Source organism: Sarcophilus harrisii, chromosome 4, assembly GCF_902635505.1.
Source record: "Sarcophilus harrisii chromosome 4, mSarHar1.11, whole genome shotgun sequence".
Classification (NCBI taxonomy): domain Eukaryota; kingdom Metazoa; phylum Chordata; class Mammalia; order Dasyuromorphia; family Dasyuridae; genus Sarcophilus; species Sarcophilus harrisii.
Genome location: NC_045429.1, coordinates 49881888 through 49900973, shown reverse-complemented (window position 1 = coordinate 49900973; position 19086 = coordinate 49881888). Strand labels below are relative to the sequence as shown.

General features: G+C 36.8%; 1 protein-coding gene across 1 annotated transcript in view; it reads left to right on the top strand.

The window, feature by feature from the left end:
• The window catches only part of SH2D1B (SH2 domain containing 1B), a 34299-nt gene extending 21035 nt beyond the window's left edge, over positions 1–13264 (top strand). Inside the window, exons 2-4 of the mRNA XM_003767370.2 lie at positions 6133–6196; positions 12139–12307; positions 12821–13264. Of these exons, the coding sequence (XP_003767418.1) occupies positions 6133–6196; positions 12139–12307; positions 12821–12858 (271 nt within the window). The 3' untranslated portion in view covers positions 12859–13264. The remainder of the gene's footprint in view (positions 1–6132; positions 6197–12138; positions 12308–12820) is intronic.
• Positions 13265–19086: the final 5822 nt, after the last annotated feature.

The window sequence follows — 19086 nt, the reverse complement described above, 5'->3', positions numbered from 1 at the left end:
AAATGATCAGCAGAATGGTTTTAGAGAGGCTTGGAGAGACTTTCATGAACTGATGCTAAGTGAAATGAGCAGAATCAGGAGATCATTGTACATGGCAACAACAGTATTATATGAGGATCAATTCTGATGGACGTGGCTCTTTCCAACAATGAGATGATTGATGCCAGTTCCAATGATCTTGTGATGAAGAAAGCCATCTATACGCAGAGAGAGGACTGTGGGAACTGAACGTGAATCACAAATAACATTCTTTTTGTTGTTTGTTTGCGTTTTGTTTTCTTATTCATTTTTTTTACTTTTTGATCTCATCTTTCTTGTGCAGCAAGAGAATTGTACAAATATATTTACATATATTTTATTTAACATGTATAACATATATTGGATTACTTGCCATCTAGGGGAGGGGGTGAGGTAAAGAGGGGGAAATTTGAAATACAAGGCTATGCAAGGAACATTGTTGAAAAATTATCCATGCATATGTTTTGAAAATAAAAAGCTTTAATAATATTTTTTTAAAAATTGATTTTAGGCCAATGGCAGCTGCCAGAGGCAACAAGGTAATGAAGAAAATAGAATGCTGGACTTGAAGAGAGGAATAGATGAATTCCAACTTGACCTTATGCACTTATTAATTGTATATTCCTGGGAAGTCATTTAATCTCAGCCTGCCTGTTGCTGGGGATTCAAACACAAAAATACAATCATTCTGGCCCACAAGGAGCTCCAATCTTTCTTTAGTTCTGAATTTCCTTATATGAATATATCTTTTTAATACAAATAACACTCTAGCACCTTCCTGCTTTATGCTGACCTTTAAAAGAAGATACAGTCTTCAGAACCATAGTCCAGTCATAATTTCCAACCCATCAACTCTTATGAAGTTCATTACTAAAGACATATACATTTCCTTGTTTTTACTCATGTTCTGTCTATTTGCGTATTGGACCATGAGTTTTATTTTTGTCTACTTGCATATTAACTCTTGTGACTTCCTGATCTTTCTGTTGCGCATTGTGGTGATAATTTTCTTATGTTGTGTCTGCTATACTTTAATTATCTTATGTGGTAAATACCTTTAGTTGTTTTCCTCTTTCCCCCTTTCCTTCAATGTATAGTTTTAAATTGTCTTGAAAAAAGTTCAAATTTCATATAAATTCATTTTTTTTATAAACGCATTATTTTTAGTTAAGACATCTATTATAAACCATGATTCTGAAATAAAATCCTATTTTGAGATATTTGAGACAATATCTTCTTAACCAGCTATTTCCTACCTAAATCCACATTTTTCTTGAGAAATCCCAATTGTTAGTTGGCAGCAGTGATGAAAATATCATTTATTTCCCTCTACTATATCAGTTTCTAGTTCAACATTTCCTAATTTCAAGTGTTGAAAGAAGGATATTTATATCTTATCTCCCTGATAAAACATAGGCTCCCTGATAGCAAAGGTATAGTTTAAAATTCAAATCCAACAACCACTTAAGCCTCTTCCACATTCACACATAATGGAGATACAAAAATGACTTCAGACAGAATACCTGGTCTCAAGGAGCCAATCACTCTGTTCATCAGCAGATAACCAAGAAGAGAGCAGTAAAGTGATGAACAGGAATAGCACAGTCATGAAATTCTGCTAAATTACTAGTTGAGATGACAATGACACAGGGAAATCTGAATTGTAAGAATTTATGGAATGGCTCTAGCACCAATCTCATTCACAGAGAGTCCTACCTGGTGTAGTATCAAGAACACTGGTCCTGACATTAGGAGTTGTGAAGCCCTGCTCTTGCATTTATTAATATGACTGTGGGCAATCCGTTTTACTCCTCCTTTATGCTTCCTTTATGCTCCTGTTTCTAGCATTCCCCTTTCTTTGCACAAGCTCATTCCAAGAATGTTCTACTGTCCCCTTCTACCTCTTGGAACCTATATCTTAATTCAATGATCAGCTCAAATATGAAATTCTACAAGAAGTCTTTTCTGATTCTCCTAATCAGTGGTCTGCCCATATTTACTTTGTGTACATGAGATGGATGTGATCTTTTGAGATTCCAGCAAAGCTTAGAATTGGAAAGGGCAAAAACAGAGATATTGACATGTAAAGGGAAAGCCCTTTTAAGTAGAAAAGACAAAAATCATAGTTCCAAAGTACTTCCATAGAAGTTCCAAAGTACTTACATGAATAGCTCAATTATGGAAAAAAATTGAAAAGGTAATGATCTTACCCTAGGGCATAGAGAATTCCACTTCTTTTGTCCCCAACTATTCACTTAAATAATATCTCAACAGATATCTGGAAAGTGTAACTGGATGATCACCACAAGTAATACAGGAATTGTAAAAAAGGGAAGACTTGTCCAGTGAGATGTTAAGAGGAAAAAATGCATTCCCCCTCTTCAGCTTTACGCAAACTTTTAATCCAGGACTGTGCCTTACTATTCTATTAAAATTGCATTCAATCCACCAATAAATATTTGTGATTAAAAGGATTTTTTAAAAAAAAGTAACTGTATAATTCCTCTTTGAAGCAACCCATTCTATAACAGAAAAATAAAAACACCGAAAATATTTTTACAGAAGAGTTTAGACCTTTCTCACCTCTTGACTTCTGGTGACAAAACTCAGGACCAAGTTTGAGGCTATTATAGCATAGGCTATAATAAAGCATATAGCCTATGCTATATTAAGGATCTTTTCCCTTTTTGCACTGTAACACTGCACAAAAATAGTGCTGTAACACCTGTCTAAGCCAGAGGCTGAAGCTTTCCTTTGAAGAATGGGTCCCCGTGTCCAGTAGTCAAAGAGATAGTATGCCCAGGGAAGAAACCAGTGGCTCAGCAATCAGCCCTGCCAGGCAGTCATAGTATAGCAAACTATCCTGCCTAGTCCAGCAATCCAAAGGCAGAGTACCAACCTAGTTCTAGTCTAGGACAAGCCAGCCCCAGGGAGAAATCATTTCAGCATATGGAATAATTCATCCATCATTGATACAAACATCCTGATTCACAATGAGCTTCATAAAAATTATCTAAGGAAAGAAAGGATATTGAAAACCTATTATTCAAATTCTAAGTCGACCTGACTAGCTGTGTTCCATATATGTGTACCTCCTTACCAATGTAGTTTTAAATTTCTGCCTACCTCTTCCCTCCACCTCCCACACTCTGTGTGTATTCACAGGAAAATGCAGTGATGATGGTGATGATGATTGATGTCATCATCTCCTCTTCTTCCTCCTTTTCTTCCTCCCCCTCCTTTCTCCTCCCTTTCCTCCTCCTTTTTCCTCCATCTCCTCTTTCCTCCTCTTCTTATTTTCCTCCTCTTCCTCCATCTCTTGATATGTTGTTTCCCTTCCACACATAGTGGAATATACATCCTTTGAAGATGGAGACTTCCATTTTGGGCTTTATAATCTCAGAATGACCATATAGTGCCTGGAAAATAAAAGGTACTTAATAAATTAAATTAAATTAACTGAATGTGAACTGCGTAATCATAGCCCTAGAGAGCATTGAATGTAAGATGAGATTTACTTCTGATGCTTCTTCATCCCATTTTATGTGCTCCTTCTCTCTTTGCCCACTAGTTAGTTAATATATTTCAATTCAATCCAATCCTACTAGCATTTATTTTATCCTTCATCTACCCCATATTCCATGGCCCCATGCTTTCTGATCCCTGATATTCAAACACCAAGGTATATCCATAGATTGCTTTCTTGGTCTCCTTTCCACTTTTCCCAATCAAAATTTACTTGTCTAACAAAATTGTCTAGCGGAAATAACCATGGATTTTGAGTCAGAAGAATCAGGTTTACCTCAGCTTTGTCAGCTCATAGGTACCTGATTTCTTAAACTATGGCACCCAGAATTGAGCACCACACTCCAGATGCAAACTAATCAGTGAAAAGAATGGTGGGATGATCAATTTCTCTTTGTGGGGGGAGCTATGTCTCTCTTAGTGCAGCCCAAGCTCATATTAATTTCTTTGCCTTGTCACATCACATCTATTTTGATTCATATCTAGCTAAAAGTCCCAAATCTTTTTTTTTAGGACAATCATTCTCTATCCATGCCTCTTCATCCTCTACTTAGGAAGGGTTTTTTTTGTTGTTGTTGTTGTTGTTATTGTTTGGTTTTTGTTTGTTTGTTTAATTCAAATATAAAATTCTACATTTATCTATCTAATTGTTTTTTCAAACCTTAGATTTAGCCCAGATTTCCAGCCTGTAAAGATTCTTTTGTGTAATATTCTCTTGTTGGGGTTTTCTTGGGGTCTCCGCAGGCAGCCTTCCTTTCAGTTCAGTAATCATCTCAAGAGTACAGCCAGGGGTTAAAGTCCAAATCCTTTATTGTCTCTTTCCAAGTCTTGTCTCCTTTCCTGAGGCCCGGTGAGCTTTCTTATAGTCCAGATCCTTTATTATCTCCTTCCTGGGGCTGGGCAGCTTTCTGGAGAGCCTTTCAGTCTGGCCTTGGTTCCGAGAGCTTGGGCTCCTGCCTGCCTTCTCTGGCTTCTGAATCTCCCCAACTGAATCCTGGCTGAGGCTCTGAGAGCTTCTAGTGCCCTTGTCTTTCTGGCCCTGAGAGCTTCTTGCTTATATGCCCCACACTTAGTATACACAAATCACTAGGAAACCATTATTTGTTGTAGGATTAAATCAATGCTAAACTAGATTTAACCATTGTCTCCTAAATTCCACTTAATAACTTGTTTCAAGTTCTGGCCCATAACATCTCCTTGTAGGATTAAATCAATCATACTGAACCATGCTAACTTGGATAACTATTGTCTCTATCAATTCCACTGACTTAGCACCTTGTAAGAATCCTTTGTTTCAAGTTCAAAGTTCTGGCCTATAACACTTTTAGATCCAGATTTTTGTCATCCAGTGTGTCAACTATCCCTCTGACCTACAAGCTCCTTAAAAGCAGGGACTATCTTTTATTTTTCCTTGTATCCCCAGTGCTTAGCACAGTGCCTGGCATATAGTAGGTACTTAATACATGTTTATTTACGGAGTGGCTGATAGGGATAGGGCTAAACTTATGATTTAATTGATCCAAGAAACTATCAAATAAGAAAATTCCACCTACCAATAGAGATCAGCGTCTTTTCTGCAATTTATAGAAATTTGCCTACAGCACTGAAAGGTTCGGTAATTTATACAGGATTACACAGCCAGTATGTGTCAGAGGTAAAACTTAAACTCAAGTCTTCCTGGATCTCTGGTCATGTTTCTATGTACTCCAGTACACATTCTCTCAAGTCATTTCCAAAAATGGTGACAATGCAGTGCTCAGCATGGATCCATGGGGTCTTTCACTGGAAACCTTCTACCACATTAACAGCTATCTCTGCATATGAAACAACACATTCATCTTTGAGTTTAACTCTCTAACTCTTCTGAATTCACTTAAATGTACTTTCATCTAATCCATTCCAAAATATCTTCTCTTTTAAAAATGTTACAAGAACTTTTTATGAAAAGCATTGTCAAAAGTTTAACAAGTCTGTAAAAAAGAAAAGAAGAAAGGAACAAAGAAAGGAAGAAATGGAGCAAAGAAATAAAGAAAAAGAGAGAAGGAAAGAAATAGAAAAAGGAAGAAAGAGAAAGAAAAAAAGAAAAGAGGGAAAAAGGAGAAAAGGAAGGAAGGAAGGAAGCAAGGAAGAAAGAAACAAAGAAAGAAAAAGAAAGAAAGGAAGGAAGGAAAGAAAGAAGAAAAGAAATGGAAAAAGAAAAAAGAAAGGAAAGAAAGAAAAAGAAGGAAGGAAAGAAGGAAGGAAGGAAAGAAGAAAATGAGATTAATCTGGAATGAATCTGTTTTGATAAAGTCATGCTGGCTCTTTGTGGTCACCTTTTCTTTTTCTAGCTGTTTTCCAGTATCTCTTTGGTGATCCATGCTAGCTTTTTGCCATAATTCAAAGAATTCTAGGTCAAAATTTAAGCTCACTGACCAAAGAAATGTGTTCCTTATTCTTGCAAGTATATAGAGGGGCTCAAAACTGGAATGTTAGCTTTCCAGAAGCTAAAATAGCAAAAGTTTTGCCAGGAATGAATGCATCATAAAATTGGAGGGCATGTGGATTGGATTCTAGTATAGTGTAATTCACTCAGTTATTTTTTCACAGGTTTCAAAATAAGATCTATACATACCGAATCAAAAAAGAAAAACATGGATACTTTTCAATGGAGGTAAGAAAAACCTGTTCATATCATAATGCAAAAACAAGAATAGAAATATTTGTGTCGTGTCAATCATTCTTCTGCGTGGCCATTTTGGGATGAAGCTCCAATTCTGATTCAGTGTATGAGCCCGGCTCCCAGGGACCCACACTATCATTTCTTTAGCTACTGGGGTTTTTGAACAATAAGAGGTTTTAAGTCTCTAGGAGTCAGAGGCACTAAAGGATCACATATTCTTTCTCTGTCATTGCAGGACCTTAGGAGGTGAAGTTGTCAGTTAGCTTATCATCCTTTATGCATGAAGGGCAAAATTAATCATCTTCCCTGCTGATCTTTTCATATTGTCACTCACCCTCAAATCCATTATTTCCTATGCTGCTTCCATTCCACTGAACCCTCTGGAACCTTTGGCCTATTAAGAATCTAGCCCTTTGCCTTAAATTTATTCACTTCTCATTCTATCTAAAAGACACACAGCTCTTTCCATAAGGCCAGACATCACTAGCCACACTCTTGGGTATTCTTTTTTCACACCATGAAGAACAAGGAGAAAGAGTAGAAGAAAGATGAAGAGAAAGAGGAGGAAGAGGAGATTTATTCCTTGATACTCACTCTTATTTACAAGCTGTTCCTTTCCCATTATTCTTCAGCAATTTCTCTTTCATTTATTTTTATAAAATGGCCCACCTGTTTGTCCCAATGATCTACTATATTTCTCTTTCTTCCTTAAGCACCTTACTTTTTTGTTTCCAGCTTTCTTCTTCATTCCACTCCTCCCCCGATATTTGGATACTCCGATATATGCAGATATCATCATGAATACTTTGGTATTTTATTTTATAAAGCTTCTAAACTTTTATAACTTCCAGCTGAACTTTATATCACACTCAGGTTTAGAATTATCTTTAGGCATTCACTATTGTGTAGCCAAAATTTAATAATCTGAACTTCTTTCCTCTAACTCCAACTTCTTATCTTCTGATATCATACTCTGTTTCAATCCTCCTACACTTACTCATTTTAATTTTCCACCTTTTTTCTGCGATTATTTATTTAATTACTGGTGCCCTTCTTGGTTGACGTCTGTATTTGTCTACTTATACTTCTCTTATTCGGGGTGTTTACAAAATAAATAGTCTTCTCAGGTCTGATTTTCTTTGTATGAATGCTTTGAATGCCTTTTTAAAAACTGAATTTTCATCATTTTACATGAGTACTTAGACTTAAATTTGCAGGGTATGTAACCTTGGACTGCGTCTTGAGCTCCTTTGCCCTTTGGAACACATTATTCACTTCCCTCTTGTGGTTTCTAATGGATACAAAATAGTTTTGTACTACTCAAATTTCCTTTCTTTTATACTTGAAAGTCTCCTAGTCCATTGCAGAATTTGTATCTCATTGAAATTAAGCTTTATTATTCTGTGTTTGGGAGTTTGCAATATAAAGTTTTATTGTTGTTGTTGTTTTTCTGGAAGCAATTTGAGTATTATTTTGATTGATACTTGGTTTTCAAAAATTCTGGGAAGTTTTCTTGTGTTATTTCTTGCATTGTCGGTATTTGAGTTTTTTGAATGGTGTCCTTTTGGAAGTTATATAATCCTTAAATTGCTTGTATATCTTGTCTTCAAGATCAGTGTGTTTTGCTTATATCCTGTTTTCTTTTAATATTATTATTTTTTGCTTTTATTCTTCCAAATTGTTTTTTATTTCTTTGTATTTTCATTCACAATCATTCTCTCTTTAGTTTCTTTAATGAGATGTGTCACTAGAGATTCAAGGTTTTCCATTTTGTCAATTATTTCTTCTGTGTCAACCTCAAATTTTGCTGTCATGATTTTTATTTTTCTCTTAAAATCATTCAGGAACGTTCTGATGTGCTTTCATGCTCTCTTGGGAATTCATGAAGTGTTTTGTCTCAATAGATGCTGATTCTTTTTTCTTTGCCCTGCAATATTTTTTGGTAGATGTACAGACCTTTTAGTTGATTTGGAAGTCATTGTTTTTTCTATTATGAATACTTTCTCTCTAAGTTTCTTTGCTTTATGCTCAAAATCTTTTAATTTTCTTCTTCTTTGAGATCCTTGGTAAATTTAATTGTTGACTTTCTGATCCCTACTTTTTTTTTTTAAGTATGCATGACCAAACTGTTATTTTGCTGTACAAAAAGAATCAGACTTTGAAATATTGTACAATTAGCTTGTGAAGGAAATCAAAAATGCAGGTGGGCATAAATATAGGGATTGGGAATTCAATGTAATGGTTTTTAGTCATCTCCCCGAGTTCTTTCTCTGGGCGTAGCTGGTTCAGTTCATTACTGCTCCATTGGAAATTATTTGGTTGATCTCCTTGCTGAGGATGGCCAGGTCCATCAGAACTGGTCATCATATAGTATTGTTGTTGAAGTATATAATGATCTCCTGGTCCTGCTCGTTTCACTCAGCATCAGTTCATGTAAGTCTCTCCAGGCCTTTCTGAAATCATCCTCTTGATCCCTACTTTTTTGATGGCAATTTCCTCAGAGGTTGAAACTCGAAGATATTCTCCAAACTAAGTAATTCACATTTTTAACAATTTCAGTCTCTGCCCCAAGTGACTTCTTTCTTCTTCTCCTCCTCCTCCTCCTCCTCCTCTTTCTTCTCCTCCTTCTTCTTTTTTTCTTCTTTTTGCTTTTTTTGCTGAGGCAATTGTGATTAAGTGACTTTCCCAGGGTCACACAGGAACTGTTAAGTGTCTGAGGTTAGATTTGAACTCAGGTCCTCCTGACTTCAGGGCTGCCAAGGGACTTCTTTGGGGACATAATTGGTCAGAGATGGATGTATATAAATCATGTACATGTTGACATCCAACCCACGTTCTGTTCATCAATTCTCTAAGTGCTCTTGCAGCAGCTCAGTGTGGCTACATTGCTGACCCAGCTAGAGCAAGCTTCAGGCTTTTGGCTCTCCATAGGGAAAGGAAGAGAGGGTAGAGTTGAGTTCTATTTCAGGCCCATAAATTGACTTTCACAGCCTTGTCAGAATGTGGTGATTGATAGGGAAGAGGTGTTGTTAAGGATTAGGATTTCGCCTACTAGTGGTTTATTGTTAACCTTGTTCAGTTTCTTGGTTATCTTAGATGGGTGATAGCGGAAATGGCTTTATCTCTTGTATATATTTCCTTTTTTGGAGAGGTTTGAGAGTTTGTTGGTAATATGCTCTAAAACTGATTTTTTTCTTTTCACTATGAATTCTTTCTTTCTATATCTCACAATTTTCTCAGTCCATCACTCCTGCTGTGACTTTATTTTCCTCCTTTTGAACTCTTGCCCTGTGGTTCACTAATTCAACAATACACACTATCAGTTTCTTTCATATTCTTTTCTTCCTTTGTCTTATTTCTGGTCAGGCCTTGTAAAACTCTATCCCTGGGCTACCCCCAATATTTACTTTCTCTGATCTTCTTCATGTGCTCCGTGAATGATAGTAGTAATAATAAATAGCATAGAGGCAAATAGGACAGAGTGTTCATTAGGGAATCAGTAAGACTTCAAGATTAAGTCCTGCCTTTGAAACTTAGTAGGTATAAACTTACCGGGATACCTTCATCTTCAAATAGGGATAATAATAGCACTCACCTCCCAGGGTTGTGTGGGTCAAATGAGATAATATGTGTAAAATGCTTTGTAAACTTTAAAATGATGTAAAAACATATTTTAATATTATTTTGTTCTCAGCAGAAGACTTAACTGAAAAAATAGTCCATCTGTTTCAATCTTCTTCCTCATTTCACATGTGAAAAATCCTTCTTTATTATCCCCATTCTTCCCTCTTCTTCTCTTATCTCTTACCCTGTGACTATCTTTTTCAGTTTGCTTGGTTATATCATCATTCATATCCTGCCCTGTAACTGATTAAGGCTTTATCATGAACCTTCTTCTCTTCTTTCTCTATACCCTCTTTCTTGGTGATTTCATTAACTCCTGTGACTTGAATGATCATCTCTGTGCAGGTTATCTTCCAGATCTAAAGCTCCCATATTTAATCTTCCATCTAAACTCTTGTCCCATATCATTAGCTATCTGTTGGATAGCTCCACCTAGATGTCTGAGAGATAACTCAAACACTATAACTCCAAAATAAAACTCATTTCCATTCTTTCCTTCCCCTCTCTCCCAAATTGCCCCTTCTATAAACTTTCCTTTCACTGTTGAAGAAATAACCCACACATGTCAGTCACCCATGCTGGCAATATTGAACACATCATAACTCTTCCTTTTCTTCCATTGCCATATCCAATCGATTCCCATGACTGTTCAGTCCAGCCTCCCTAATACTTATCTGTCACCTTGTCTCCGCTCCCACAACCACTGCTGTAATTCGCATGCTTCGCATCTCTTAACTGGACTATCATAATAGATTCTCTTCTTCCATTTTTAACTTTCTCCAGTCCATCATTCAAACAGATACCAAAACCATTTTTTCTAAATAACAGATCTCAGCATGTATTTCCTTGCTCAAGAATATTCACTGATTTTCCATTGCCTACCCTTTAGTTTGACATATAAAGTCCTCCATAATTGGGCTTCAATTTACTTTTATATTACTCTCATTCACGTTCTCTGTGATACAGCCAAATAGGTCTGCTTCCTATCCCCCAAATGTGTTTTCCCATCATCTATATCGATCTTTCTACAGGCTCTCTCTTCCTCAAGTCTAGAATGCACTCCCTTTCCCTTCTGTTCTTAGAATGCTTTTTATTTTGGTTCAATGCTCATTCCGAGAGCCAGAGGAAACTTTTTCTGATTCTAAAGTTTCTTACTACTCTCTTCTACCTCAGATAATCTTATAAATTCTTATCTGAACACATGTTGTATCACCCAGTAGAATCAATCCTCGAAGGCAGTTATTCGTTTATGTCTCTATAAACCCATCATCTAGTATTGTGCTTCACATATAGTATTCATTTAAAATTGTTTTGTTGTTGTTGAATCGAGAATTCCCAAGAGCTTTAAATTGTAGGTGAAAAGGTTTAGACTTTATTCAATAGGCAAAATAATAATAACCAACATGTATATAGATCTTTAAGGCTTAGTAAAAATTGTGCAAATATCTCATTTGATTCACAACTATCTTAGAAGGTAGTTGCTATTAATATTCCCATTTTGTAGGTGAAGAAACTGAGTCATACAGAAGTTAAGTGATTCTCTTAGTGCCACACAACCATTACTGGAGTAAGATTTGAACTCAGGAATGACTGTAAACTTCACAATTTATTCTCTTATTTCTGAATGTGGATCTGACTTCACATTTTATTAACTACCACTTAACTGCCCTAATAGGGGCAATTGAAGAGTTCTGAGGAGTAATATGCTTCTTTTCTCTCATCACTGCAGAACAATAAATATTGTTAATCATATATTTTGATATATAGATATATAATGATACAATTATTACATATTTATATACATAATGTTGATATATATTATTGTATATATTTATATATAAATTATTTATATGATGATATGATACATTTTATCATTATATAATATTTATTTAAATTATTTATTATCTATTTTATTTTATATAAAATATTATAACTAATAAATTAGTAGCCTAATGTTAGACAATGACTTTTCTATACAATTCAACAGAAAATCATGAAGCACCTATTATGTACAGAGGCATTATGGGACATACAAAATTTGAATGAAATACTATTAGCTATTGACTTCATTGGCATATGATCCAGAAAATCTTTATTGAATAATTTGTTGTTGATAATTGTTCACAATTTATCTCCCTTGTGGCCAAGTTAGGTCACAATGGAGAGTCTTAAAATGGACAGTCATTACTATAGGCAGAAGTTTACTTTCAAGCCAGAAGAGCTGGCTCTTTGCTCTTCAATCTGCTTCTCTTTAAAGATATGCCATATAGCAATGGCACAGCCATAACTGCTGTTCTCTATCCTTACAGTCAGAAAAAAGAGGTAAAAAGGAGTTATTTCCAAACCTAAAAGAACTAATCTTCAAATATGAAAAACCTGATCAAGGATTAGTGATTCACCTTCGTTACCCAGTAGTGAAAAATACCACATACCAGAGCTGGAAAGATCCACCAGATATTTCAGAGAAGGATGATTATGGTAAGAACCTTCATGTTAAAATTTAAAAAACACACTGAAGAGAGACACTAGCCTGAGCATTAGTTGATTTGCTCCAGACTTCTGGCATGAAAGCTTTGTGGCTTCTGGTAAATTGTAGAAACTCTCCAAGCCTCAGTCTCAAGTTCTCATGAAGAAAAACAAACGTGCTGGGTATTGTGCTGTGCTTTACAAATATTACTTCATTTGATCCTCACAACAACTCTGGGAAGTGCATGCTATTATAATCACCATTTTACACTTGAAGAAATTGAGGCATACAGAATTGTAACTTGCCCAGGGGATCACAAAAATTAGTAAAGGTATAAGGCTAACTTTGAATTCAACCCTTCCTGACTCCAGAACCATTACTTTTTCCATTGTTTCACCTCATTGCTTCTGAAAGGTTATATACCCCAGGTTGCCAGATTTGGGAAGGAAAAAAATATATACTTTTGTTTGGGGGTCTTGGAATGACTGTAAACTTTCACAATTTATTCCCTTGTTTCTTTTCAGTGAATGTGGACAATGATTATGTGGAAGTCCTGCCTTGAACTCTAATCAAGTGAGCACGAAGAGGCAACCGACAATGATTTCTCAGAATATTAGTTTAAAGCCTTTCAAACATCTGTGATTCTCAGCGTTTCCTGAGGTTTTAATCATCACACATGATAGTGCTGAACTGAAGCCTCCCTGCCAGAAAGAGTCAGAGAACTGGGCAGCTCATGTCTGGTTGCTTTGACTTTATATTCTGTTATCTCCAATAAAGGAAATGTCTGTATGAGTAGAAATAAAAAATGTAGCCTACAGATATTGTACCACTCTACCCTGATAATATCTTGTAAGGATCCCTACAAAATTCAAGCAGGTAGCCATAGTTCAACCTGATAGTTCAAAACATATTTATGACCAAAATAAAATGAAGACAGACCAAAATGTGTAATAATATGCAACCAAGAGAATCCCCACAAAATAATATCAGGTCCTTGAACCCTCAGAACTGGTTCTGGAGCCCCAGATTCAGTGTGCTTATTTTGAAGCAATCTGCTATGTAAATTATTCCTTTCTTCTCTAATCTAGTTCAACATTCTCTATTGCCAGACTATTTGAGAGTATTAATCCCAAAGCAGTCAATTGAGCTATAAAGACAGTGTAAATAATTTGAGCAAGAAAAAGAACTGATAGTAGAATCATTATCTGCCTCCTATATATAATTAAGAAATTCCCCTTAAATCTCTTGTAGGACCCCGGGGAATTTTCATATAATCCATTCTTAGTCCAATGTAGAAAAGGCCAAAAGTGATCCTGAATTCAGTTTCCCAAATTTAGAAGAAGGTTGGTCTACCTCCCGGACTACAATGAATCTCTCAATGTAGGATAGAGAACTGCTGAAGCTGAAGGTCAGTCTAGACTCAGAGTTTGTCAAATCTCTTGCCTTGACCTTGACTCTCTTACTAGGTTAAATTTAATAAATATTTTTAACAAGTAGTTGAATTTCATATACAATCCTCTTTTCAGTTCTTTGTATATTGGTATAATCATTTTTGTTTATGTGTTAAGTTCATTTTCTCTAACTCTATAAAATAATTCTTTGGTAATTTGGCATGGTACTGAATAAACAGATTAATGTAGTTGAATTGTCATTTTTATTATGTTGGCTCGACCTATTCATAAGCACTTGGTATTCTTCCAATTGTTTAGATCCATTAAGTTCATAATAAAAAAAAGTTGGTTTTTTTTAATGAAGTTCTAGAGGCTCTTCTTGATCAATTCTTGTTTCTGTTCACTCCAGTGAAATGCCATTTTGGGCAGGATTCCCCCTGCACATTCTGGGCATTCTTACATAGGACTTTTAACACTACTTCCTTCACATTGTTCTTCCTGCTTTCCTTCTCTTTGGAGTCACATATCCCTTCCATCCATTTCTGTCCTAAACCACCCTCCCCAAAAGAACCAACCCAAACATATATATATCGGGGGGGGGGGGGAGAGGGAGAAGGAGAAGGAGAAGGAGAAGGAAAGGGAGCAGGAGAGGAAGAGGGAGAGGGAGAGGGAGAAGGAGAGGGAGAGGAATATATATATCCCATTACTTTAGATTCAACATTTCCATGAAACTCTATTTACTTAATCCTGACTCAAGTTCCAAATTCCTAGACTTGATGTCCATATCTCAATGTACTAGTTGTGATCAATTTGAAAGTGATGAGATGAATGTTCCTAATTTCATGTGGTATGGTAGATCATATGTGCAGCCTGAGGCAGATTGGGCTTCAGGCACTTAATCAGCTATGTGACCCTTGTCATTTAACTTTGGTCTGTCTCAGTTTCCTCATCTGTAAAATGAATATAGTAATAGCATCTACCTCTCAAGGTTATTCTAAGGGTAAAGTAAGATATTGGTAAATACTTAAAAACAATGCACTATTTAAATGCTAACATATTTATAATAATTGCTGTTATTATCCCATGTTTCCGTTAAACTATAATCTCCACAGGAGCCTGAAGTATCTCTTCCTTTGTGTGCTCCTACAACATCCCATTATGTACTCTGCACATAGGAAGTGTCACATAAGTGTTGGTGCTTACTGGAAATATATTTAGCAATTTAATTCCCTCACTTAAGCCACAACTATTTGACACTTTCATAAATGTCTTTATGTGTCTCTTTGAACAAAAAACCAATAAAACCCAAAATAAAATAGAAAAAAACCTTTCTTCACATAGGCCAACCTATGTGGTGATGAGCTTCTGAACTAAATAAGGTCACTATTCAGATGACAAACCCATAGTTTGTTGCCAGACTCCGGACCACAGAGGTTTTTTTTTCAGTTCATAAAAGAAACAAGAGACTCGTGAACTTATAAGTTGTAGTCAATCAAAATCTAAATTTGACTTTTGTGGTACTTAGGAACTGTGTTGAGGGTTATGCTAGTAAATGTTTTAACAACTGGCTCAGGGCAGGGTGGGAGAGGGGAGGAGAGGGCAGGGTTCACTACACATTTTTAAATTTTATCTGCATAATCAACACTTTCTTAAGTCTAGAAAACTGACAAAACAATACATTAAGCCATGGTTTGTAAATTTTCCTGATTTCTGAGGCATAAAAGCTTACACGGGCAATTTAGCAATGGCTCTCCTGAGGCTATTCAAATGGGTTCTAGCCGGTCCCTGTCTGTAGGATATAGACAAAATTATGAATATATGAGTTCCTGGATCCCATCCACAGCAATTCACAGCCACTGGCAGCTGGAAGAGAAGGAAGACTCTAGATTAGAACATTATTCAGAAGGATACTGGACCAAAGTTACACAATCATACAGAGAAGGGACCTCAATGCCTATCAAGTCCAACTAGATTTTTTTCTTATACTTATGCCGTAATAATAGGTAATTTATTTATATCAATATAAATCTTGGGAATTTTTTGATTGGTTTTTAGAAACAATTTTGTAGTAAAATGGAAAGAATCATGATTAATTGAGAAAAAATAAAATTAAAACTAAGTGTAAAAAACAATGAACCTAAAGACTACGTATTAACCTGATAATCTAGAGCAAGCCAAATTAATCTAAACCAGTTTCCTTATCTCTAAAATGAAGGTGTCCATACCCAGAGTACCCACATCACAGGATTGTCATAAAGAAAATGTTTTATATAATGAAAAGGAACGTTTGTGTTTAGACTAGAAAGGAAGAATGACATAATATTTTTTAAAGCTCTTGATACAGTAGAAAGAGTCAGGAACCTTGACTTCTGATTTTCATGATCAATACCTCAAATAACTACAGGAGGATTATGAGGAAGAGAAGACATTTTATGTTGCTCCAGAGGGCACAGCTGAGTGATGATTCAGAGTTCTACAGTATGGAATCCTTACTGCCAAGGACACCACCATTCTTCCGGGCACCCAGGCTGACCACCCATTCCAGGGATGAGAATTATTGTTTTTACCTTTCCAACACCTCTTGTATATATCACCTTTTTCTCTATTCATGTGACTACTATCCTTCATCCCCTTACACCTGCACTATTGCAATTAATTCCTTATTGGTCTTCCTGTTTCAAATCTCTCCCATTCTCTCCTATTGTAACTCATTATCCTTTTGAGTAATTACCTCTTTTTTCCCCCTGACCTCATTCATGCTTCTTTCTACCTTCTACCCATTGCTCCTATTCCTACTACCTGAAGTCAAGTGGAATAAACTGAATTAATCCTTCTGACATAAACCACCTTTTAAGTGCCTGAAGCTATTCTTCCATGGTTAGGATGTGAGTGTCCTACCTATTTACTCCTTTTCAGGGTAAATGTCCCAAATTAATTCAAATAATTCTATGGCATGCATTCAAGCTGCTTCACTCTCTCCTTAGGACATTAATTTTGTGTATTAATGCCTTCCTAAAGTGTGATGGCCAAGGCTGAGCATGATAGGGACCATTCCTTCTTGTTCATAGAAATTATGCTTCTTTGAATTCAGTCCTAAATTGTATTATCTCTCTAGCTGCCATATCACACTGTTCAACTGTTTTGAGATTATGCAACATGAGGATTCTCAGATCATTTTTAGATAAATTGCCATTTCACTATACATTCTCTAATATGTATTTTTGAAGGTTATTTTTAACCCAATTTTGATCCTTTATATTTATCCCTATTAAATTCCATCTTATTGCACCTGGATCAATGTATCAAAGCTGTCAAAATCTATTTAGACCCTATTTCTGGCATTCAATGTGCCAATTACACATTTTAGTTTTTTTTGTAATCTGCAAATTTGATAAGGATGCCATTATGTATATTTCCAAGTCATTGATAAAAATGTTTAAAAGTCACATGACCAACACCAGGCACTCCCAAGTTGATTGAAAATGAGTAGACAAGTTTAGGAGCTGTTACAAATCTCAGAAAGGTAGATTTTTCAATTCTGTAATCTCCCACTTAATGTCAGAATTTTATTTGCAACATCCTCGACAAGTGGTTACTGGATCCCAGAGGTCGTCTAGTTTAACCTCCTCATTTTACACATAAGAAATTTTACAGAGGTATGTAAAGGTCACTTTGCCAGTCCCTCAAGGTCCCAATCTAGGAGTCATCCTGGATTTCTCATTACATCTCATGCCTCATGTCCAAGCTGTTATCAGGGCCGTTGACTTTACTCTTACAGCATCTCTCAAAAATGCCCCCTTGGCTTTTCTGATGAAGCTATCACCTCACACCTGGGCTATTGAAATAGCCCCCCCCCCCCAGGTGAGTCTATCTACCTCGTCTACCCCTATTCCATTTTCCATTCAGTCACTGGAGTGATTTTCCTAAAATGTAGAGCTGATCATGTCTTCCCTTCCCTTCCCTTCCCTTCCCTTCCCTTCCCTTCCCCTTCTTCCCTTCCCTTCCCTTCCTTCCTTCCTTCCTCCCTTCCCTTCCTTCCTTCCTCCCTCCTTCCCTTCCCTTCCCTTCCCTTCCCTTCCTTCCTTCCTTCCTTCCTTCCCTTCCCTTCCCTTCCTTCCCTTCCCTTCCCTTCCCTTCCTTCCTTCCTTCCCTTCCCTTCCCTTCCCTTCCCTTCCCTTCCCTTCCCTTCCTTCCTTCCCTTCCCTTCCCTTCCCTTCCTTCCCTTCCTTCCCTTCCCTTCCCTTCCTTCCCTTCCCTTCCCTTCCCTTCGCTTCCCTTCCCTTCCCTTCCCTTCCCTTCCCTTCCCTTCCTTCCCTTCCCTTCCCTTCCTTCCCTTCCCTTCCCTTCCCTTCCTTCCTTCCCTTCCCTTCCTTCCCTTCCCTTCCCTTCCTTCCCTTCCCTTCCCTTCCCTTCCTTCCTTCCCTTCCCTTCCCTTCCCTTCCCTTCCCTTCCCTTCCCTTCCCTTCCCTGCCCTTCCCTTCCCTTCCCTTCCCTTCCCTTCCCTTCCCTTCCCCTTACCCCACATAAACTATGGCGGCTCATTATCAACTCCAGGATCAAATACACAGTGCTCTGGTTGGTATTTAGAACTCTTTATAACCTCATTCCCTCCTACGGACACTCACCTCCCAGCTATAAACAAAATACATTCCATTTTTTGAATCCAGACATTTTCTGTGGTTATTTCCTAAGCTTGGAACACTTTCCCTCCTTAATTCCATCTATTAACTTTCCTAGCTTCCTTTTAAAATACAATCTTTTACAGCAAAGCTTTTTAAACTATGGGTTGCGACCCCACATGGGGTTACACAACTGAATTGGGAGTCACAAAATTCACAAAATTATGATTTATTATTAGTAAATGTTTGATTTGCATATCTATTTCATATACCTATAAATCCAGGGTCATGTAAAAATTTCTCGGGTGAAAAGGGGTAGTGAGTGGAAAAATTTTTAAGAAGCCCTGTTTTTTGGAGACTTTCTCCAAACCTAGTAAATTCTAGTGTCTTCCCTCTTTTAATTATTTATTATTTATCCTATGAGGTATTTAATGAGTACCTTTGGTGTGAGAGCTTGCTATGTATTTTTCAGGGCTGCACATATACCTTTGGTGTCTATCTTCCAACAAACTCTCACCTGTGACTCCAAGAAGCTGTAGTAGATACGTCGGCCACAACCTGGTAAAACTGCCTTGTCAAATGGGCTAAACCCTATTGAGGGTAACAGTGGGCCTCAAACCCAACAGTGAGTTAGTAGAGAGTCTACCCCAAGTATGTGAAGACTTTTTCTGGCAGAATGGGCAGATGAGAACACTTTATTCCTAAGCCACGAAGAAGGCTGAAGCAGATATTGGGAGCCCTTAGAACTTGATCAAACACCAAAGACTCCAAAGTCATCCA